Source organism: Carcharodon carcharias, chromosome 18 (assembly GCF_017639515.1).
Source record: "Carcharodon carcharias isolate sCarCar2 chromosome 18, sCarCar2.pri, whole genome shotgun sequence".
In the NCBI taxonomy this organism is placed as follows: Eukaryota; Metazoa; Chordata; class Chondrichthyes; order Lamniformes; family Lamnidae; genus Carcharodon; species Carcharodon carcharias.
In genome coordinates, this window is record NC_054484.1 from 71,719,795 (window position 1) to 71,739,427 (window position 19,633).

The window sequence follows — 19,633 nt, forward strand, 5'->3', positions numbered from 1 at the left end:
GGCTCCCCGCCCGCCGGAGATTGGGTCGGGCCCGCCCACCCGCCCGACAGGCAGAAAATTCTGCCCATAATGTTTTTTCTACATTAAAGGCAACGTATAAATAAAAGCAAAATGCTACTGATGCTGGAAAAACTCAGCAGATCTGGCAGCACCTGTGGAGAGAGAAATGTAGTTGATGTTTTGCGTCCAATATGGCTGCTCTTCAGAACTGGAGAGAGGTAGAAATGAGATGGAATTTATGGTCTCAAGAAAAAGGGGGAAGGGGCAGGTGGAGCAAAATAGGTGGTCGGGGATGGGTTGGAGGGCAGGAGAGGTTCCACGACATCTTTGTCATTTAATAAGACAAAGGGAGTGGTAATTATTAAAGACTAAAACAAGTGGTAATAGCAGAATAAAGGTCAGCATTGTCTGGCAGCAAACACAAGATGATGATACAGACAGGCACTGGGGCAGGGGCAGAAAAGAAAATCAAAATGGAGTACAGAATTTATGGTCTTAAGTTGTTGAACTCAATGTTGAGTCTAGAAGGCTGTGAAGTGCCTAATCGAAGATTAGGTGCTGTTGGGCTTAGCTGGAACATCGTAGCGAGCAAAGGACAGAGATATAAGCATGAGGGCAAGATGGTGAATTGAAATTGCAATTGACAGCAAAGGCAGGTCATATTTGCAGATTCAGCCTTGTATGAAGGCAAGTTGTTATTTTAATTTATTCCTCCTAAATGGAGGTAGAATATCTTCAAATCTTTTCTCTAGAGATTATGTAGCAATATTTTTCAAATATTGCCCTGGAGCTCCAAGCACGAGGGATATTTATGCTGAAACAGTTACTGAATTTTGGTAATCATCCTTTATTCTTCCTTTGCATTTCATCCTTTTCCCCTGAATCTACTGCAGGGACCTTTACTTTTCACCAGATCTAATCCACCACTATTAGGTTAAGGAACATGCAGGAAAGGACTGATGCATATGCTCCAAAACTGATATTTGTCAGATCTCTAAATGGTCTTGACATTAGGCTATCACTAGTATTATAAATCCTAATCCTCCACAAATGCAAGAAAGCTGTGATGGCGTCTGTTCCAACATTTCAAATTTGCAAGGACTAGTGCATTTGCAATTTCTTTGATGCTGTACCAACTGCTTATACTAGATTCAATCATATCTAGTTCTTCCCAATAGAAGTCTTTCCCCCCCACAAGAGTTGTTGTATTTGAGACACAGTTACTAGAATCAGCAGCAGCTGCATTGATGACATTATCACTGCTTCTATTTTCGATTTTTTTCTCCCTTCATGGTGGAAGTCCTCCACTAGTCACAATGAATAGCAAAACCATAAATACAAGGAGGAAGGTGCTTACATTTTTTCTACATGTACCACATACAGAAAATCTTTCCTAATTTGGGAACTTAAGATTGGTCTACACCAGCAGCAGGAAATGGGTTTGCAGCGAATGGGCCACCTGTTAAAAACTGGTGCAGTTTTTACTTTGCATCGATTTGGAAAATTGTTTGAAATTAAAAATCTCGGCAATAAGTAAAAGCAACAACGAGACGAGTCTCTAAAGAGTTTGAACTATCATTCTGTGAATTTCAGTGGAAACATGATCAGGCACGATGAAAGCAAAAGGCTGCCAATTCTCCTCAAGCCTGTATCACACTGCTGGTGTAAACCAATTCTAACATTTATTTATCTTGGTTCCATATATTATCTTACTCAGTGTATGCTGTACAATCCAATGAGAAAGAATGACTTTTACCCAGCAATATTTTCACATGTTTTATTACCAGATCAGTAACCAACAGTACTCATTTTATGTCATTTAAGCAATGGTTGATTTAATACACTAGATCTCACATGATTTGTTGATAAAGATTTTACAGCAAATATTTCATTATTTCAGTGTATACTATCACCTATTGCTAAACCTGCTAGCACAAATTACTTGTTATATCTCAAAATTATCTTGCATTAGTCATTAACATTCTGTAGACCAGTAAGAAATGACCTATGTCTTGGCATGCTGATTAATGGTCTTATGCAAAATCAAATCATTAGTTCTATCAAGTTCAGACATTAGCATGAGCTTTACACACAATCCAAAAACATTGATTTACTCATCTATCAGCACATTACAGATGCCACCAGGTTTACATTGTCTGTTTAGGAATAAAATGTTACAATTGACAATATAAAACTTTCAAATGTTACAGCTTGAAAATGTGCACACTGAAAAGACAAGTCACATAGGCACTTGAGAAAAGATAACACCACAAAGGGATAAGGCACAAAGACTAAACTCACAATATCTTTGGAAAAAAGACAAAATCAGCATCACTGTAGTATGTTCAAATACACCGATTTCACCATAGTCACTGATACCCAAATTGCACTATCCATCACTGTATTTCCATATCTGTTTTAGCACAATTACACTGAACTTACATTGATGTTTACAAATATTCTTAACATTGGATTCATGGCGACATGAAGTTGCACCATAATCTCTGAACACTTTTTGAATGCATTAGTTGAATAAAATTGTAACTCATTGTTTTGAATTGTGACATCAATCTAGATCCTGATTTTTAATATGTAACTTTATTCTTAATCTGTTGCAATTTGCTCAATTATTAAACTTTTAAAGCATGACCATAATTATTAAGAGGATAAAATCAACTCTTTGCTGAGGAAATGACAGATTAGAAGGGTTAGGATTTAGTTCAGAAATGTTTAAAATTAGTTTATCTAGGTATAATTAGATCTCAACTTTATTTTGCTAGGGTGTTCAGTCACAAACATAAATCAGAAAGTCAGGATTAAATCACTTACAATTCCCCTTCTGATTTCCAGATTTCAAAAAAGTGCAGAATAACATCAGCATGAAGATCTTATCAGTCTATTTCAGTAATGACTCTTGATTAAAAATATCTGTAGCTAAGTACCATTGTGCTGATTGTTAAAATTGAATAAAATCAGAACCATATTTTTGATATTTAAAAGTTACTGTTGTGTCATTTTAATTAATTGAAATGTGAATTTATGCTTTAAATATAAATTATAACATGAGCAATGCTTTTAAAATGAACTCACAAAACACTCAGGTCAGGATTTTGTTAATAATGTCCTGTTCACAACATCATAACAGGAACTGTGTGCCACTTACACTCTCTTTCTCCCCTTTCCCACGCGATTACAATTAAAATTCCAATTGCTGGCAATGCATGGAAAACATGTACGATTCAGTGTCAGGGAAGCTTTTCATTGATGAAACCTGTGGTCAGCTGACAATGCAGCAGGTGTGGGTGGGCTATAAAGAGCCTCCTGGTCAAACAGGGAGGCTCTGCATCACAGCCACAACTTGCCTGCCCAATTATGTTGCTGTTAACATAAGACTTGAGAGCACAAAGATAGCCTAGTTTTTTTCAAAATTAAATTTCATTTATGAATAAAGTGAAACCAATGTAATGTGAAATATTTACATCTGCATCATTGTTATTTGTTGAGACTAGCTGAGTCAGAGCTGAATGTACTTGCGCTCCTCATGGTTGGTACATATTTATGGTTACAGGGGATTTAGAGATATCTTCTTTATTGTAGAAGAAACAGTATTGTGTTTTTTGTTCACCCTTTATTGAATGTTAATGTTAGTGTCCAGTGTTGTCTTGCCACACTGTAGGGCATGGCTGAACTTACAGGCCCAGCTGGTCCTCCCTTCTATGCATTGTAAAGGATATTGTCTAAGATAACTCTCATTGGGGATAACTGAAACATTGGGCAGAATTTCCTGCTCCTGCTAGCAGCGGGAATCGTGGTGGTCGGGGGCACAAAATTTAGCATGATGGAAAAAGCCAATTTCGCATTCGTGGGAAATTAGTTCGGAATTTTGTTCCCCCGACTTTGATGGTGAGTTAAAGGCAGGCCAAGTTTCCCACTGATCAATGTCAGGAACCATATTTGCATTCATTTGCTTTCTCATGAATGTGCATTAAGAGGCCCACTTGCCGGAATTACATTCCCCCTCCAAATTAAGTGCCCCACCAGTGGATAATTAGAACACTCTGTTTCCTGACTGTGTATAAGTGGCATGCACATGATGAGCTTTAATTCACCAATGACTCTGAGATTTGCAGATGTTGCTTTTTCCTTCTTGGAGACCTCACATTACTTAATTTCACTCATTGAGTGCTGTTAGCAAACACTGCATCAAGGCTACACAAGGGAGACTGGTGAAGGCTGTACAGGGGAGGCAGGCTTATAAGGGAAGGGTGAGGAATGTGTCCAGGAAGTGAGAGGAGGGGATTGGTAATGGCCGGGGAAAGGAGAGGGGTGCTGAGAGTGTCCGGGGATGGGAGGGCATGGAGTGTCTTAGAGAGTGGGGTCTGTGGTGTCCATGGTAAAGGGGGGTGGGGAAGAGAACTCAGGGTACTGGTGATAGGAGGGAACTGTAGCAGTCAGAGGTGGAGGAATGGATGCAGTAGGGTGGCAGGTTCAGGGTGAGAGTCTGGTAGATGTAGGTCTCATTGGGTGGGTTGTGAAGGTGGACGAGACAGGTGGCTTAGATAATGGGATGGGGCAGGGGCAGGGCAGGCATGAGGATGGTTATGGGCATCAGTTGAGGGGGAGGAATGGCAGTTGGGGGTGGATGGGGATAAAGTCCAGGGTAATGAGGGGAGGTTCGAGGGTGACTGAGGGGAGAGGAATGGTGATATTGTGTGGGACAAGGGTGATGGCGTGAAGTTGGTGGGTGATAGGGGGAGGGTAGTTTAAAAGGTGACACGCACCATTTTTCCAACTGACTTTGGCCACACGGTTAGTTAGTTAGTAAGATCCCTTGAGGTTAGAGGAGGATTTTTCAGGTGGAGTTCAAGGTCAGTATATATGGCCGACTAAAGGGACACCCTGATAATTATATGAGGTAACTCGAAGTCAAAGATACCCACTTGTGCTCTACCGTAAAGTCTGCATTGCAGCAAGTTTGTTCCCAACTCATGGATCTCATAACATCGTAATCCCAATGAAGTGTGGAGCTGCTGTTCAATCTGTGCTATTTGCAAGTGGTTGTAGTCAGAGGCCAGGATAAAAAGGAAGTTGGGAGGTGGATGCTGGTGGAGAGCTACCAACTCACCTCCAAATCTCCATCCTTCCAGGTGAATGGTCATGGCTGACAAGGGATCATGCAGTTAGTCTTTCTATGCTGCCAAGGCAATGGTCTCTCTATAGAGAGAAGGGTAGTGGACACAAGCAGAAAGTCCACTTGCGGCTTCTTGCACGTGGCTCTTTGAACAGGGTGATAAGGGGCATGTTCCAGATGCATTCATCTATGAATGGGAGGAAAGCCCATCTCTGGTCCTCCAGGATGTCCTTTACCTGTAAGGGGTGGGGATGCCATGTCTAGACAGAGGCCAGGTGAAGGGCTTAGCGTTTTCCTGTTGGCTTTGAGGTGGAGGGAAACCAGGAAAGGACATACTCACTTAATGTATCACTTCAATTTGTCCACATATTCGCTGAGGCATGATGAGACAGACTGCAGGCAACCCCACCTAGTAATGGCCCTCATCCAGAAGAAGAGGGCCCATTGCAGGTTGGCACAGAGCCAGGAGGAGGAAGGGTCTGAGCAGCAAGAGGCAGTGGGGCCTCCAAGGTCAAGGGTCTGGTGAAAATGGACCACTGCAATGGCGAGCATTGGCCCGATCATGGGTGTATCACAGGCAGCATTCTTATTTACAGGTGAGCAAAAGGTGATGCCAGAGGTGCCTTCGTATGGTTGCTCACATCTGCAAGTTTCTTCAGCATGAGCTGCAAATACAAGGACCCTGGAGGAGTAATCCGGAGCTCCTGGCCTGCAAAGAGTGAATTTGTGTCTGGGTGCCGTTTAAATATGGCACCAAGAACTCCAATCCCATGAGCTAATGGTGGGGTGGGTGACTTCCTGCCTGCCCCACCACAAGATTTGCAGAGCTCCGAGAGGATGCATAATTAGTGAGCTGAAAAGCAGAAGGTTGTGGGTGTTTACCCACCTCACTGCCCAGCGGGAATCATGTCAACTTTGCCGCCTGCCACCGCACTTAGCCTCCAGAATAGAAAATTTTGATAGTTGTCGGTGAACTCAAAGCCCTTCAAGGACTCTGCATCCTATACCCTAAAATGGACATTACTCACACTGCCGGTAAGGCCCCAATTTTCTTAACTTGATTGACTGCCTTACTAAGCCTCACCACCACATCCAGCATGCCAGGCCCTTTCCACTTCACTCCTCCATGTCCCTGAACCCATTCTCTGTCCTCCCCTGGATTCCTCGTCCATTCCTTCATGCCCCCAACCTCACCACTGACTCACCTTTCTTGGTCCCGAGTATCCGTGTAAGCGGCATTTCTCCTGCTCCCCCCCACCACCCCCTCCTGTGCTATAAACAAGGAAAACCACTGACAAAAACAAAAATAACTGGAAAAACTCAGCAGGTCTGACAGCATCTGTGCAGAGGGATACAGTTGACATTTTGAGTCCGTATGACTCTTCATCAGAACTAAGGAAATAGAGAAATGAGGTGAAATATAAGCTGGTAGAGGGGGCTGGGACAGGTAGAGCTGGATGGAGGGCCAGTGATAGGTGGAGGCAAAGAAGAGACTGCCAAAGATGTCATAGACAAAAGGACAAAGGGGTGTTGACGGTGGTGATATTATCTAAGGAATGTGGTAATGGGGACATTAAGGGTAGCAAGCAGGACAAGTTAGTAGCAGATGGCCCTCGTGGGGGTGGGGTGGGGGGCGGGGGAAGGGATCGAAATGGGCTAAAAGGTGGAGATAAAACAATAGATCGAAATAAATTTAAAAATAGGTGGGAAAAGAAAAATATATATTTTTTTTAATTTATAAATTATTGAAAAACAGGGGGGGATCGGAAAGGGGGTGAGGATGGAGGAGAGAGTTCATGATCTGAAATTGTTGAACTCAATATTAAGTCCGGAAGGCTGTAACGTGCCTAGTTGGAAGATGAGGTGCTGTTCCTCCAGTTTGCGTTGAGCTTCATTGGAACAATGCAGCAGGCCAAGGATGGACATGAGAGCAGGGTGGTGTGTTAAAATGGCAAGCGACAGGGAGGTCTGGATCATGCTTGTGGACAGACAAAAAGTGTTCTGCAAAGCATTCACCCAGTCTGCGTTTGGTCTCTCCAATGTAGAGGAGGCTGCATTGGGAGCGACGAATGCAGTAGACTAAATAGAGGGAAGTGCAAGTGAAGGACTGCTTCACTTGAAAGGAGTGTTTGGGCCCTTGGACGGTGAGGAGGGGGAAGCAAAGGGGCAGGCGTTGCACCTTCTGCAGGTGCATCGGAAGGTGCCATGGAAGGGGGTTGAGGTGTAGGGGGTGATGGAAGAATGGACCAGGGTGTCCTGGAGGGAACGATCCCTGCGGAAAGCCACAGGGGGGGATGGAGGGAAGATGTGTTTGGTGGTGGCATCATGCTGGAATTGGCAGAAATGGTGGAGGATGATTCTTTGAACACAGAGGCTGGTGGGGTGATAAGTGAGGACAAGGGGGGACCCTATCATGTTTCTGGGAGGGAGAGAAAGGTCTGAGGGCGGATGCGTGGGAATTGCGTATAAGATCAGTGGAAAACCACAGATCTTACACACAGCTGCAGAAAGCGAACTGGTGCAAGCTGCCTTTAACCATTGTGAAATGGGTGCCACAAGATTTTTGCACACCGCTGACTTATCTCGAGGGTAGGACTTTATTAAAAACTGTTTCATGCTAATGAGTATTCATGGATGCAAATATATTACAAGTACAAACCCACCACAGGCCAGTGTAAGGCTCGACACACCACAAACATGCCACTAATTTTCTCTCTACACATCTCAACCTGCATCCTGCCTAATTAAGTTAACTCAAACATCACATTTCCCGCTCTTGCGGACTCCTTAAAATCCGCTCCCCTTAAAATCTACTGGCTGAAATGATCAGATTTTCACGTAGAGCATGGAGAGTTCTTGGAGGTGAAGCACCATGTACAACACCAACTAGTATTCCTGTACAAAACTTAGTGTGATTTTCTTAAACCTTTGTTACTGCAAGTTAGTTTTTTTCTATATGCATCTCAGAGGCACTAAATACAATTTAGGAGCTTAAAAAGGTATCACTAAGATGGATAACAATGAGGATTGCTGGTATTTTAATAACACTTCGTTCTACACATTATGCAATGGCTTCTGTAATGAGGTTCGGCTAATGTAAACAGAATTATAGGTAGAAGTTTGAATACACATGTACTCAGTAATGCAATCATCAAGGAAAAGCAGTGTGCATTGTATAAGGTATCTTCCAAAAATCTGGAATTTGTCAATGTAACGTGTACAATCATGAAAAATTTAAAATAAATTGTATCAAAAGATAGCGGATATATGCAAAATCATGGATTCCCAATGACATTTTCATTTGTAGTTTTCCTCATGGAAAGCTAAATTATTGTATGAATCAGCAGAGCAGAAATATTTTTAGACGATTAGCAAAGCTGGCAGATAGTGACTGTGAAACTGTGCACTTAGGAAGAGGTGACGGGTCTGGCTTCGAAGTATCTCCTACTTAATTCTTTCTCAGCAGTCCTTTTTGATATGCAAAGATCCCTATGACAGATGCAGAGACGAGGAATGTTGACCATCCAAAAAGTTTGAAACACCCTGAAACTGAAGGCAAGTTTCTCTGCCAGAATGTTGTCTTGAATGGGAAAGCAGGAACATCCTGAAAGAAACATTTACATCTACATCAGGAGCCTAGTTAACTGAAAAGCTATTTTCAAAACACAACCATTGCCTCACCCAAACAGGAGGATAAACCTGCAGAAGACAACACGTGAAGAGACAAAAACAGAATTATAATAAGTCACAACTGGAGGTTACTTGCTTGAGTTCTCAACAGCATAGTACAGAATATATCCACATGTTAGCAGTGTTTACACAAGCCAAGTTAGAAAATGGAGGAGGCCAATTGTTTCACTGTACTTAGTGTTAGAGAGAGAGAGCACAAAATGGTAATCAAACAAACCCAGGCTGTTGTTCTCCCAGGGGCTCTGTTTTGTCATATGAAAAAGCTGAATGTGAAGAAGTTAACAGCGTCAGGTATAAAGCCAATACTGGACAATCAAGTTTAATGCAGGAATAAGAAGCGTCAAAAGGTGTCCTGCCCAAATAGTGGTTTGCAATCTTTTCTGATGCAGAGATCACACCATGTGATCTGTTCATGCCCATCTATGTGGCTGGCTGCATGCAAATTTCATTCTGCCTCCTCATTTGCCTGATTGTAGCACGTAGATGACACAGCTTGAGTTGCTGGCTGGCTGCAAGCTCAAAAAGTGGCTTAGCAGCATGCAAAAGTAGGTGTTCCAGCTAGCCTGAAGTTCTTAAAGGCAGTCTGTCCCTCTAAAAGGGGAGCAGTGCTTGCAGAAAGAAAGTTGCTGCTAACTGTCAATACTGCAACTAGAAACAGAGGGCAGAATTTAATGGAAACCGCTGGAGCAAGCAGGATGGTAAGGTAAAAACAAAAAAACTGCGGATGCTGGAAATCCAAAACAAAAACAAAAACAGAATTACCTGGAAAAACTCAGCAGGTCTGATGCTGCCAGACCTGCTGAGTTTTTCCAGGTAATTCTGTTTTTGTTTTTGTTTTATGATGGTAAGGTAACTGGAAGAAGTTGGGCAGGAGTCCCTACATGTGATTTCCAGTGACGGAAAAACTGTCCCACAGATGGCCATGAAGTAATGCAAGGACTCTGACACTGAGGACCTGGAAGTAATCCTGGGGAATGTTCAATGACCTCACCTGGGTAGTCAAGGTCAGTGAATGCATCTTCAAAGGAACATCTCCTACCCACCACACCGCTAACCTCTCGCACTGTCTAATATGCCACATCCCTATCACTCACATACAAACATAAGAATTAGGAGCAGGAGTAGACCACTCAGCCCCTCGGGCCTGCTCTGCCATTCAATAAGATCATGGCTGATCGGATTATAACTTCAACTCCACATTCCCGTCTACCCCATAAGCTTTCACCCCCTTGCTCATCAAGAAGCTATCTACCCTGCCTTAAAAATATTCAAAGGCTCTGCTTCTACCACCTTTTGAGGAAGAGAGTTCCAAAGACTCACGATGCACAGAAAAAATTTTCTCCCCATCTGTCTTAATGGGTGACCCCTTATTTTTGAACAGTGACCCCTGGTTCTGGTTTCTCTTACAAGAGGAAACATCCTCTGCACATCCACCCTGTCAAGGCCCCTCAGGATCTTGTATGTTTCGATCAAGTCGCCTCTTAGTCTTCTAAACTCCAGCAGATACAAGCCTAGCCTGTCCAACCTTTCCTCATAAGACAACCTGCCCATTCCAGGTATTAGTCTAGTAAACCTTCTCTGAACTACTTCCAAAGCATTTACATCCTTCCCTAAATAAAGAGACCAATACTACACAATACTCCAGGTGTGGTCTCACCAATGCCCTGTATAACTAAAGCATAACCTCCCTATTTTGTATTCAATTCTCCTTGCAATAATCAATAACATTCTATTAGCTTTTCTAATTACTTGTACCTACATAAGAGCCATTTGCGATTCATGCACACGGACACCCAGATCCCTCTGCATCTCACAGCTCTACAATCTCTCAGTTTAGATAATGTAATTATTTTTATTTTTCCTGCCAAAATGGACGATTTCACATTTTCCCACATTGTACTCCATTTGCCAGGTCTTTGCCCACTCACTTAACCTATCTATATAATTTTGTAGCCTCCTTATGTCCTCCTCAAAACCTGCTTTTCTAGCTATCTTTGCGTCATCAGCAAATTTAACCACCATCCCATCCATCCCTTCATCCACGTCATTTATATAAATTGTAAAAAGTTGAGGCTCCAGCACTGATTCCTGTGGCACACCACTCGTTACATCTTGCCAGCCAGAAAATAACTCATTTATGCCTACTTTCCTGTTAGCTAGCCAATCTTCTATCCATGCCAATATGCTATCCCCTGCTCGATGAGCTTTTATTTTCTGCAATCACCTTTGATGTGGCACTGGTTCCCTGTTATCCACATGCAACTCCTTCAAAGAACTCCAATAAATTGGTTAAATATGATTTCCCTTTCACAAAACCATGTTGACTCTGCCTGATTACCTTGCACTTTTCCAAGTGTCCTGCTATAATGTCTTAATAATAGCTTCTAACATTTCCCCATGACAGATGTTAACTGGCCTGTAGTTTCTCACTTTCTGTCTCCCTTCCTTTTCTGAATAATGGAGTTACATTTGCTATTTCCCAATCTAATGGAACCTTCCCCGAATCTTGGGATTTTGGAAAATTAAAACCAATGCATCTACTATCTCACTAGTCACTTCTTTTAAGACCCTAGGATGAAGTCCATCAGGACCTGGGGACTTACCAGCCTGCAGCTTCAACAATTTGCTCTGTGCCACTTCTCTGGTGATTGTAATTTTCATGAGTTCCTCCCTCCCTTCCACTTCCTGATTGACAGCTACTTCTGGGGTGTTACTTGTATTCTCTATAGTGAAGACCGATGCAAATTACCTGTTCAATTCATCTGTCATCTCCTTATTTTCCAATATGAATTGCCCAGACTCACTTTCTATAGGATCAACGCTCACTTTGTTAGCTCTTATTTTTTAAAATATCTATAGAAACTCTTACCATCTGTTTTTATATTTCTAGCTAGCTTTCTCTTGTACCCTACTTCTTCCCTTCTTATTAATATTTTACTCAGTCATTCTTTGCTGTTTTTTATATTCCTCTTTAAGTTTGATATTATCTTTAACTTTTTTTACGAGCTAATTTTCCCCCCATTAAGGGGGGTTGTGCAAGCGCGGGCCCAATCTGCCCCCCAATTGGGTCTGCGCCACCATTTTACGTGGGCAGGCCAGTTAAGGCCCACCCAGCGTGACACGCACTCGGAAGCGCTGAGCACTCCCTGTGCAGGCTGGGGGGTTGTTCCCTGAGTTGGGAGTGTGGTCTTTCGCGCATGTGTGCAAAAGAGGGCAGGAATCTCCCCGAGGTGCCTCAAGGAGATAAAAGTTTTAATTAAAAAAAGTTAAGACATGTCCCCTCAAGTGACAGTGTCACATGAGCTGGGACATGTCAACGAACTTAAATGAAAAAATATTTTTAATTTATAAACCCTTCATGAAACCTCATCCCACTCATGGATGAGATTCCATGAAAAATGTGAAGGTCGCCTGGGCTCTTCGCTGCCTGTCAACCTTAAGGTTGCACAGGCAGCTTTCTCAATAGCCTTAATTAATTAATTAATGGCCTTAACAGGCCTTTGACAGTTCGTTGGGCGTGCAGCCGAGTCAGCTGCACGCTCACTGAACTGAAAATCTAAATGACACGCGGTGACGTCGGATTGCATGCCTGACATCACTCCGTATCATTTTAGACCTCGGTGGGAGGGCCCTACCCCTGCTCACCGAGCCAACAATTCTCCCCTTGGCTAACAATAAATGGGGGTCCTCCCCTTGGAATTTTTCATTCTTGTTGGAATGTATCTATTCTGTGTATTCTGAAATATCCCCTTAAATATCTGCTATTGCATCTCTATTTGCCTATCCCTTAACCTAATTTGCCAGTTTACTTTGGCTAGCTCTACTTTCATGCCCTCATAACTGTCCTTATTTAAGTTTAAAATGCTAGTCTTGGACCTACTCTTCCTTCCCTCAAACTGAATGTAAAATTAAATCATATTATGATTGCTGCTACCTAGGGATGCTGCTACCTAGGGGTGCCTCAATGTGAGGTCATTAATTAATCCTATCTCATTGGACAATACCAGGTCTAGTATAGCCAGTTGTCTGGTTTGCTCCAGAATGTGCTGCTGTATAAAACTATTCTGTAAACATTATATGAACTCCTCATCTAGCCCTTTGCCCATCTGATTTTTCCAGTCTATATGTATATTAAAACCCCCATGATTATCACTGTACCTTTGACAAGCTCCCATTATTTTTTCCTTTTTACCCTGTCCTACCATGTGGCTGCTGTTAAGGGGCCTGTTACAACTCCCACAAGTGGCTTCTTGCCTTTACCATTTCTTATCTCTACCCAAACCACTTATACGTCTTGGTTTCCTGAACTTGGGCCATTGTTCTCTATTGCACTAATACCATTATAAATTAACAGAGCTACCCCTCTACCATTTCCTAGCTTCCTGTCCTTCCTAAAATGTCATGCACCCTTCAATATTCAGGTCCCAATCTAGGTCATCCCGCAGCCATGCCTCTGTAATGTCTATCAGCTCATACTTATTTATTTCTATTTGTGCTATAAGTTCATGTTTTGTTTTGACTGCTATGTGCATTCAGATACAGAGCCTTTATTTTTGTCCTTATCACTTTTTGTAGCCTCTAGCCTTTACTCTTAGAATTGTACTCTCTCTCTCTCACTTCTTTTCATGGTCCATGTATCATTTCCTTATTAATATCTTTCAATCTTTCATTGCCTCTTTGATTTTCCATATCTTCCCAAATTTGATCCCTTGCTCCCACTATTTAGTTTAAAACCCCCTCTACTTCCCTAGTTATGTGGTCCACTAGAACAACAGTCCCAGCACAGTTCAGGTGTAGACTGTCCCAATGGTACAACCCCTACTTTCCCCAACACTGGTGCCAGTGCCCCATGAACCAGAACACACTTCTCCCACACCATTCCCCTAATCTTACATGCCCTGTGCCAATCTGAACGCAGCTCAGGTAATAATCCAGTGATTATTACCTTTTGAGGTTCTGCTTAATTTGGTGCCTAGCACCTCGTACGAACAATGCTGAGCCTCTTTCCTTCTCCTGCCTATGTTGTTGGTACCTACATGAACCACAGTGACTGGATCGTCCCACTCCCTGTGTTCCTCTCCAGCCCTCAGCAGATGTCCCGAGCTCTGGCACAGGACAAGCAACACAACTGTCTGGACTCTTGCTCTTTGCCATGGAAAGCAGTGTCAACCCCCCTCACTATACTGTCCCCCACTACCACTGCATTCCTTTTTGCTCCCTTCGCTTGAATGGCTTCCTGTACCACAGCACCATGGTCAGTTAGCTCATCCACCCTGCAGGCCCCACTCTTATCCAAACAAGCTGTGAGAAGCTCAAATTTGTTGGACAATTGCTGAAGCTCCTGCACTCCTGCCCTCTGGGTCCCTTTACCTCCCTCACTTGCAGTCACACTCTCCTGTTCCTGACCACTGACCAAATCAAAAGACCTTATCCTAAGGGGTGTGACTGCCTCCTGGTACAAAGCATCCAGGTAACTTTTCCCACTCCCCGAAGCATTGCAGTGTCTCAGCCCCCAGCTCAATGACACTGATGCGAAGCTCCAAGCTGCAGGCAGTTCCTGAAGACGTGTTTGCCCTGGACCACACTGTCATCCAGGAGATCCCACATGCTGTAGCCCTGTCACATCACCTGTCCTGCCATCCTTAATAAAAATGTTAATTAAAACACGTTATTTTATTCATTTCCTCTTAAAAAACTATATTTTTAGCCTTACCACCAGTTCCTGCACTATTTTAAACTTTAGGAACAGAATAGACCTTAACCACTTATCAGATGCTTGCTAAACAGCTTCTTTCTCTGTTGTAGACAAAGAACCAATTTCTACAGAGTGAAAACATTGGAAAAAGCAAAAGCAAAGGAGCAACTCCTTCCCCTCCTCATCTAACTCCCCCACTCACCAAACTCTACAACTCATCCAGCAACAATCTCTAGCACTCTCAACTCAGGCTCTACATTTACTACTCTACCTCATCATCACACACTCAATGATACCAGTCTCACACCCAACACTTGATGCCTCCACATACTTCCAGCTATTCAGCTGTGCCAGGTACATCATTCAAATACAGTGCAATACAATCACTGACATTCTTCTCCTTCTTGGACAAGATAGCACTAAATAAAAATGAGCAGAGCAGAAGCAGTGGGAAGTCCATAAGTTTGTATCAGCATGTCTGTGTCCCCGAGCCCTATGCAGGGGATGGTGCTCCCAGTCATGGATCCAGATACGACAGAGACCACTGCATCCATCATTGCCGATAACATTGAGGATGCCGGTTATGTTCCTCAACTTCCATATAACCCTCATCCTGTTACACGGCATGAAGTGCAAACTGTTGATGGTGTGACTATAAAACTCTTGCTTTCCAGTCCACCTCCCTTCCTCATCCGAATCCTTCCCCTCTGATTTTATGATTTCAGACACCCAAAAATCTGCCCAGCTACAGCTGCCCCAGCAGAGAGAAAGCAAGTTCCACCAGACCTCTGAAAAAGCAGCAGTTGATTTGACACGCACATATACCAGGCACTGTACAAATTTTAGAAGCTAGTATAGAGTCAGGATCTGAGTCTGGTGAGTCACCAGGAAAAGAGTGGATAGCCTCCAGGCCAAGGGGGATAAAAGATAGTTTATTGTGCCAGATTCCCAGAAGGTCAGGCCACAGGCGAGTTCTGCGGCACAGGACTTGGATGAGAACATTGATAGGCCAACTTAGTAAAAGCTGATGGTCATGCGCACCATGATACTTGGTGCATTGGCAGGTCTGCCAGATAGCCCTGTCAAGGAGCATGGAGTCCAGCTCCAACTTGACACAGGGCATCATGCAAGCTTGGAACCCATCCATTGCACAGTGGAAGTGGTGGCCAACTCCTTGACAGCATTTACGGTCCCTGCCATGACTCAGTGTCTGCTGGCCGCTCTCTTAGCTTCCTTCAGAGCACAGGCAAAAGTTATCCCATCATCTCAGGATTGCATTGGAAGCTGAGACTGAGGTAATGAGATCCATACTTGCTGCCATGCAGGCTCAGAATGGCTGTAGATCTCAGTGCTCCAAGGGGCTTACAGGCTCTCGCTGCATTACAGCAATTTGTCCTCCAGCAGGCTACTAGGATTGATGAGATGGTGCCCTGGAGTGACAGAGGCAGCTTGGAGCATAAATCTGCTAACCTCTCGCATGATGAGAACACTTATCTTCCCACACTGCCACTTTGCCAGTGCCCTTATTGTTGGCCCTCAGTCAGCCAGCCCGGACTGTTGCTGCCTATGCCAAAATGGTATGTTCTGAATTCAGGTTTTCCAGGCCCAGAGTTGCTCGAGGTTATCTGGTAAGGTCATCTGCAGTCTCTCCCCATTCTACCAGACCTGTTGCAGCCACTGTGTAGGAGCAATAGGGCAGGCAAAGACACACAGATGAAGAGTAAGGGAATGCAGTTTTGTTTGTATAAGTATCTATTTTTGGATAAAGATGTATGAAAACATTATTGTTGGTGACTTTTATTGCAGGATCTTAACCAAGGGGATGCAGTGAAGAGGTGTCCCACATGGGTTGTAAGGTGAGGAATAGTGGAGCCATGGTGGTGAAGGAATGTTTCCCTGAGAAGCAGAGTCTGATCAGACACTCTCAGACAGCCCATCTGGAGTGCAGGGACCTAGCTGCAGACCCCTTGCCTCTTCCTCCACCCCTTAAGGTGGCTTCCAGATATCTGGTTGCAATAGCTGTATCCTCACGATAGCAATATTGTGGAGGATGGAACAGACCACCACAAACTTGGGATACATGCTCCAGCATGTATGGCAGGGCTCCGATCAGGTGGTCCAGGCAAAGTGTGCTTTAGAATGCTGATAGTCTGCTCCATGACGCTGCATGGCTTTCACTGAACATGTGCTGTCCTAGCCTGTTCAGATGGGGGACGGGGAGAAGACTAATCAGCCAGATGTATATGTGCTTTGGTTCTGCTTTGAAGCATGAAGACAGCAGGAATGCCAACCTACCTCAGAATGAAGGCATTGTGGCTGCTGCCAGGATAATGGCATTCATCAACATGCTTTGTGCATAGCCACACACCAAATTCACACTGATGGAATGGTAACCCTGTATTTCTCCTTGTTGACAATGGAGTCGTGCATGTATAATCAACACTTCCATTCAACCTTGAGAATTGCACCATCCCGGCAAATCCATGTGCCCATTCATCCTGTAATCATCTCTTCACGAGTAAGGCCTTCATCACCTTCCAAATGCAGTGACAGATGGTATACTGGGAGATGTTTGATATGTCACCTTGCTCCTGCCTGAAATGATCCAGCCACGTAGAAGACTGTGACCATTGCCATCCTTGCCCTGTTGTGAGGTTGCAGGTCCTCTTCAAGGAAGTGGCACAGTTCCATGATCACCACTTAGTTGAATCAGAGTCACTTGAAGTATTGCTCCTGTGCAAAGTGGAGGTATGGGAAGTGCTCTCTGAGAACATATAAGGGGGTAGAGCCTTCTACAGAGAGCGCATTTCCTCCTCCCTCTTCTCCTATCTTCCCCTCTCTGCAACTACTACTCTGTTTGTCGGTCATGCTGGCCAAGGAAGCTCCAATGGCTGTCATTGCAGAGGCACTGCAATGACATCCCCTGTAACTGTTGCAGAATTTTGGCAGATACAGGTGTCAAAATCCATTGGCCTCTCACTAGCTCATCAAAAGATCTCTAAAAACAAGGTATAATACTTTCACAAAGTTTGCCACAGCAGAAGGTAAAAGCACCATACTGCAAGTTGGATGGTTGCCTTTTAAATTGCATTGGTGCGGGTTCCTCGTACAGCTGAGACTGATTAACACATGTACACTGGACTCACAAGGTCAAAGTTACAAAATCTTGCAACAAATCAGCTGGAAGGTGTTGTTGAAGGAGGCTTGACGAGTTGCTGCAGTGCATCTTGTGTATGGTACACATTGGTGCCACTGTGAGTAAATGTGGAGGGAGTAAATGTTTAGGGTGGTGGACGGGGTTCCAATCAAGCGGGCTGCAATGATCTGGATGATGTCAAACTTCTTGAATTGACATGTTGGAGCTGCACTCAAATAGAAAGTATTCCATCACACTCCTGATTTGAGCCTTATGGATGATGGACAGACTTTGGGGAGTTAGGAAGTGAGTAACTTGCCACATAATTCCCAGTCCCTAACCTGCTCTTGTGGCCACAGTATTTATATGGTTGGTCCAGTTAAGTTTCTGGTCAATGGTAACCCCCAGGCTGTTGATAGTGGGAGATTCAGCCATGGTAATGCTATTGAATGTCAAGGGGAGATGGTTGGATTCTCTCTTGTTGGAGATGATCATTACCTGGCATTTGTATGGCGTGAATGTTACTTGCCACTTAGCAACGAAGCCTGAATGTTGTCACAACAAGATAATGGAGCAACCAATAAGCACAGATTTTTAATTGACTAATCTTTTCTTAGGTTTTAATTAAGATTACATATAACAATAAAAAAAAGGAAACTAAGGCAGTAGAGACTTGAGTGAAATACAGGTGAATGATATCTGAGAAGTTATAAAAAGAGTTAATGGAAGAAGAACTGCTAAATGGTTAAGGATGGCAATTTTAGTGGAATCGGGAAGTCTTCCATGTGGAAATCATGAGGTGGTAAAAGAAGATTGTAAAATCACCTTATTAGCACACAAGCATGTGCACATGACAAAAACAACTGACTGAACCATCTACATCTGCATCAATGCTAGTATAGTACTAATTATTTTAACAATGTACAGAACAATTTATTTAAAAACAGCTGGAGGTCCCAGTTGATGAACATAAAGACTGACAGGTAAAATGTGATGTTGCAATTATCGGTTGGCCTCTAGCAGCAAGTCCATGTGACCATAGACAGAACACAAGCGGCATCACAGAAATGTTCAGAAACTTACCAAAGATGCTGGTTCAGCCTGCCAGATCTCACTTTTCGAAATCTTTCCCATTTCATGCAGGATCTGAAGGAAAAAAATGAGTTAATTTATTAAGATATAATTCTGCATATTTCCCAATAATGGATTTACTCTTAGGAACAGAGAACTGGCTGATAGCTACAAGTTATCTGAAATTTGCCAACTAACTGCTGATATCAAATACTATTGAAATAGGCAATAATGTAAAGTTAGATCAACACACCTGCATTAACTTCTTATCTGCATCACCAGGGCAACACTTCTACCCTTCCTGTATTAGAGACTATCACCAGGACATTTCTATTCCCTAATCCCTTGAGCCTCACCAAGATTATATGACGATAATTTTCCCAAGTACTCACGGCAGCAGGAGTACCACCTCCTACCAGCACATATCAGAAAATAGTAGCATGTGCTAATATGTGGTGTCACTGAGGGAAAGAACTGTAAATAAGCAGGCTATATCCTCGGAACAGAAGAAAGTTGTCCTAAGTATTTTAATTATGATGTATTTCTGTTGGAGGTTGGACAAAATTACAGTTAAACTCTGCCAGGTTAGCTGAGTAGTAGCACTCACGCCTCTAGTCAGGAGATTACAGATTAAAACTTTAATACAGGATTTGAGAATATAATCTAAACTGATGCTTCATTATAATACTGTGGAAGTGCTGCACAGTTGGAGGTGCCTTCGGATGGCATGTTAAACCAAAGCCCAATCTACATATGCAGGTGGATGTAAAAGATTCCCTAGCACCATTAAAAGAGGAGCATCCTGGCCAATATCAAATATCATCAAACCAGATTAATTAGTCATTTTCTCATTGTTTTTGATTAGACCTTACTGTATACAAATGGGCTCTCCATTTGCCTACAGAAAAGC

General features: G+C 43.2%; 1 protein-coding gene across 1 annotated transcript in view; it reads right to left on the reverse strand.

Annotated features, from left to right (window-relative positions):
- Positions 1-8,152: 8,152 nt before the first annotated feature.
- Positions 8,153-19,633, reverse strand: part of mao (monoamine oxidase) — a 384,518-nt gene continuing 373,037 nt past the window's right edge. Inside the window, exons 14-15 of the mRNA XM_041211760.1 lie at positions 18,736-18,798; positions 8,153-8,735 (exon numbers count right to left, since the gene is read on the reverse strand). Of these exons, the coding sequence (XP_041067694.1) occupies positions 8,580-8,735; positions 18,736-18,798 (219 nt within the window). The 3' untranslated portion in view covers positions 8,153-8,579. The remainder of the gene's footprint in view (positions 8,736-18,735; positions 18,799-19,633) is intronic.